We start from the raw sequence: 4,780 nt of genomic DNA on the forward strand, positions 1-4,780 counted from the left end.
CCTCTCTGCTAATCCTTCACCCAGCATGTCTAAATCTTGAACGGGCTAAAAATCCGGATTTGCTGTTTTCATATTCAATTTTTCTGAAATCTGTGCTTCCGAAACTTGCGTGTGTTGTATGCTTTCTGCACCATGCATTTTCAGGAAGTCCTGCTCAGTTGTTTCCACATCATGAACAACTACCGACTCAGATACATTTGATATAGGTACAATATCGATATCCGGTAAATTGTTTTTTTAAGGTCTATTGTTTTAGTTACCGGATTGTCCATAACTTTAGAAGCATTAATATCTTTCGTTTCATCACATATTTCGGTTAAATTTGATTCGGAATCATTTTCATCCACATTTCTCTCTTGAATCTTTGCAGGAGAAGTTCCTTCAATCTTCCAATCGCTTTCCTTCGAATCTGTTTTTCTAGGTGGAAAATATTCTTGATTTTCTTCATCTAATGAAATTGCAACGCGGTTGAAAAATGCTGAACAGCCTTCATCAATTCCCTGTGGACATTTCTTAACATTATTATCAGCACAGCTATTTGTCAACATAGAATGCAAGGTATCAGTTTCTTTTGATAATTTAGTTTCACCGTTGAATCCCTTGTCATTTTGTTTGGCTTCTTCTACGACAATCTCTTCTTTTGTTTTTTCATTTCGAATAGCTGTCTCACAGTTCTTTTCCATTGAATTCAACAACTCTTCTTTTGCTTTTTCAACATTTAAAACAGACCTTTTCTTTTTACTCTTTCCCATTTTTTTCTTTTTTTTCTCCTTTTCCATAAATATAGACAGATCAAAATCGATAAATAAGATTCACATTACCTGCATATTTCGGAATTCAAGAGATACTATTTTCGGAAGAAATATTTTGAAAGAGTTCGAATATCAAATGATTATTCCACACGGTAATAATCAAAATTCTGAAATTGATAATTGCTCAATATGTTCTATCAAAATTATCAATGCCATTTCAATTAACGAAACACATTAATGAATTCAAAATTTAGTAACCGTAACAAAAATTGATGTCAATTATCAAATGTCATACAGTCTGATAATGGAACAAAGTTAGACTATAATTTGATATCATAAAAAGTAGACATAATGAATCAATAAATGAAATTGAAAGAAGTGATGATACTATGGGGAAAAGATGACAAGGACATTTGACATTTGACAGTGTGAAAGAGAATCAGTGAAATTTATGAGCATATCGAAAATGTTTACGGTGAAAAAGTGAACCATTTATGGGCAACTCTCGTTGAGAAGAAAAAGGGAAAGTTTGTGATTTCGATAAGGACAGGTGAGAAAGAGCCATTCAATTGCTCCTGATTGATAGTTATGCGGTAAAATTGAGAGTAAATACAAAGAGAGAGGACTGTTCAGATGTACAGATACAGATTTTAGGAGGAGAAAGGGAATGGAAATAAATTGATTCAGGTCATTTGTGGTTAAGGTTGATAGGAAAATAGTATTACTATTAGAAGAAACTAAAGACAGTAAATAAAAATGTAAAGAAAAAAGCCTTTTTTCGGAGGATATATTGGTAAACGATAAGAAAAAAAAAGAAAAAAAGAAAATGAAATACAGCAACTGTTCCCAAGAAAGGATGAACTGATTGATGCATTCTTGGGTAGGGTAATGGAAGGATGGACAAAAGAGAGTGATGATTTGAGCTGGATGAAATAAATGTAAGCATAGGGTAGAAGGAGAGAGAGAGAGAGAGAGAGAGAAATGGAAAAAGGAGAATGATTTCAGGAGGGAAAATTGGAATGCTTATGAAGAATGAATTACAGATATTCATTAAACAGTAAGCTAATTGCAAGCATATCATTTTTAGGTATCAGATCATATGAAAGGGCATTCATTTTAGCTTTTGAAATTTGAAAATTTATGAATAAGTTGTTAACCTTATCATCATTTGATATGAAAGATACCGAAACGGTATCATCAAGAATGTAATAATATTCACAACACACCAATCATAACTCACTCTCTCTTTTGTGATATGATGATTAAACATTTCCATTGATTATTTCAAAGAAAATTCACAAAGTTCATCTATTTCGACAAATCTTATACCAAATAAATTAAAATTGAAAAATAAATGAATTAAACTAAATAATTATTGATGATAAGTATTAGTTTAAAAAATAAACTTTGGCAAAAAAGAAAAATTAAAAATTAAGGAATGAAAATATTGATTGATTAGAAATTATTTGTTATTCGAAAGCATTCTCATATTTCATCACTCTCTGCTTATATTTAATCATTTGGAATGATGACTAAAATTGGTTTTTTGAATGAATAATTTCACTAAACAAAAAAAAATTTTTTTATTTGCTTTAGATTTATGAAATTAGAAATTGAAAGGATGAATTATTCACTATCAAGTTAAAATAAGTTCGAAATTTATGAGAAAACTATAGGAAAGTGCAACCAATGAAGAGGAAAATGAAAATAATAAAAGTATTCCCAATTTCTTCGAGAAAATTTTCGAAAAAAAAGAAGTATGAGAAGGCTAAAAAAAGCTATGCTAAAATATGATTCATCTTTGTTTTGTCTTTTGTTTTTTTTCTTTGAAAATTTAAACTTAAAAATAAAATTATGCCACTAAACAGTTAAAAACTTTGCAAGCAATTGCTGGCTGCAATCGTTTATGTTTATCTAAAAACCCGTTTAGCAATATTTTTCATAATCATTAATTTTTGTATCACATCCGTACGTTTTAGATGGATTTAAATAGTAGTATTCCTATTTTCGAATTTGAAATCATTTCAAAATTAGGGAGCAAAAGAAAATGTTCAAATTTTCGGAAAGTGAAATATTCTGAAATAGTGAATTTAAGTACGATTCAATTATAACATAAATGGAACAATTCTATAGTGAACTAAAAAAGATAAATTGAATTTTCATCTCTGGGGTTAGAAATTTCTGAATGTTTCCGATTCTACCTTCATAATTAGATTATTTAATGATGTAATGAATTCTTCTTTTGTAGAGAGAAGACAATTTTAAAATTCAAATCGTGAATTGAACTTAGAACTAGGTAAAGGACAAAATTTTAGAATTTCAGACTTTTGAAAACAGTCCAAATTAACTGAAGAGAAAGCCATTTTAAACAGTTCCAATATAAACAAGGGAATGCCACATAAATCAAATGATTCAGTTATTTTAATAAACTTTAATTGATTTTTCAGTGACGATAATCAATTTTTTTTTCAAAAAACTATTTCAGCATTGTACAGATATAATGATTGTCAAAAAAATATTAAACATCTGCATTAAATAGTAAAGTGATTAACACTCCGACAGTATCAATATTCGGTAATTCTAGAAAACATTTTTTCACTAAATGATCGTTTGATGTCTTCAAGAACAATGTGTGAAGATATAATGAGTTTAATAAAACATTTATTACAGCTTTTTAAATTAATTCAACACGAATTAACACTGACTTCAGCATATTCCTATTTGAAAACTGATATATCGCTTTATTTCATTATGTCGAACAATTATAAGCAAAATCTGTTTGTAAAAAAAAAAAAAAATGAATAATTAAACTGACCACTCAGTTATAGGTTTTTTAGTGGGAGAAAGGTTGGCGATGTTGAAACTTGTAATTTTCATAATTTCTGGGAAAATTAATTCCGAAGAACTTAACCGAAATCTATTGTGGTTTCCAATAATAACTTTCCCACAAATATTTATCTCATTTGTAATCTTATCCGATTCAATATTAATGAGATTATTCTTATTGCTCGATTTGATAAGCAATATCAGGCAACTTGTGGTAGCTCAATACAATTGACAAGACTGTATGCTGTAATTCGGATGATGGAATAGGATAATAAAAGCACAGTGATTTCTAAGATACAGAGAAGAAAGATTTATCTCCAGCATTTCAAGACTCTCGATGGTAGAAAACAGAATCGCCGTACCACCAACTAGCGAAATAGGCTGTAGAAGATAAACGGCTTTGGAATAGTGTTCTGAGGTGACTATTTTTACTGTTCGTAGAACTGGATTAGAGGTAACGTTGGTGTGAATGTCCAGGATATCTCAGGTCATCTAGGTGAAGTTACTCTTTTTTCAAATTTTACTATTTCCAATCAAATAGAATATGATTTAAGGGGCGCGACATTTCAATTGTTTCACAAATTCTAAAACCGATCGACAGATGTACTAGTTCAAGATATATTAGCAAACCTGACCTTTATTCTAATCCCTTCCTCTTTAACTGTATTTGAAGTATCAAAATTGAAGTTTGACCTCTCGATACTATGGAAGTCCATAAGTACTTCCACTAAGTTCAAAATAGGAAAGGAGTGAAAATGGAGGAATGAGAGAAATTTGAGTGGTAAGGAGAAATGGTGAGATTTGAGAGATAATAGGAGACGTTCAGATTTTCAAATATGCGATTAAAGTGTACAAGTTTGTGGAGATGACAATGGTCGGAGTAGAAAGCGAATAATAAGTGAACGGAAAATAGAACTGATAAGGTTTTAGTGATAGCATATATTGAAATGTTGCAAAAATATTAAGGTAACGTGAAATAACACTTCAGTAAATAGAGGATGTTTTTTGAACCTACTGAAATGATTCTTATCACCAACTGGTTTTTCACAGAAAAGTTGGAAATTTTGATGCTGTTTTCAGAGGAACGATCTTCTATCATACAGCCAAGAGCGTAATTCGTTATCAAAACGTAATCGTCAATTTTGTGTAATATTCAAGCAATGGGAACACTTAGTATCCAACCACCAATGGGTTCAGTACGC

At 30.3% G+C, this 4,780-nt stretch overlaps 1 protein-coding gene across 1 annotated transcript; it reads right to left on the bottom strand.

Moving 5' to 3' along the window:
- Positions 1 to 45: 45 nt before the first annotated feature.
- LOAG_12720 (hypothetical protein) lies at positions 46 to 752 on the bottom strand (the record flags this gene model as incomplete). Its single annotated transcript, XM_003148232.1, has 2 exons — positions 46 to 186; positions 261 to 752. The coding sequence occupies 2 exons, from the start codon at positions 750 to 752 to the stop codon at positions 46 to 48; spliced, it is 633 nt and encodes a 210-aa protein (XP_003148280.1).
- Between the last annotated feature and the right edge of the window lie 4,028 nt (positions 753 to 4,780).

Source organism: Loa loa (genome assembly GCF_000183805.2).
Source record: "Loa loa unplaced genomic scaffold supercont3.26, whole genome shotgun sequence".
Taxonomy (NCBI): domain Eukaryota; kingdom Metazoa; phylum Nematoda; class Chromadorea; order Rhabditida; family Onchocercidae; genus Loa; species Loa loa.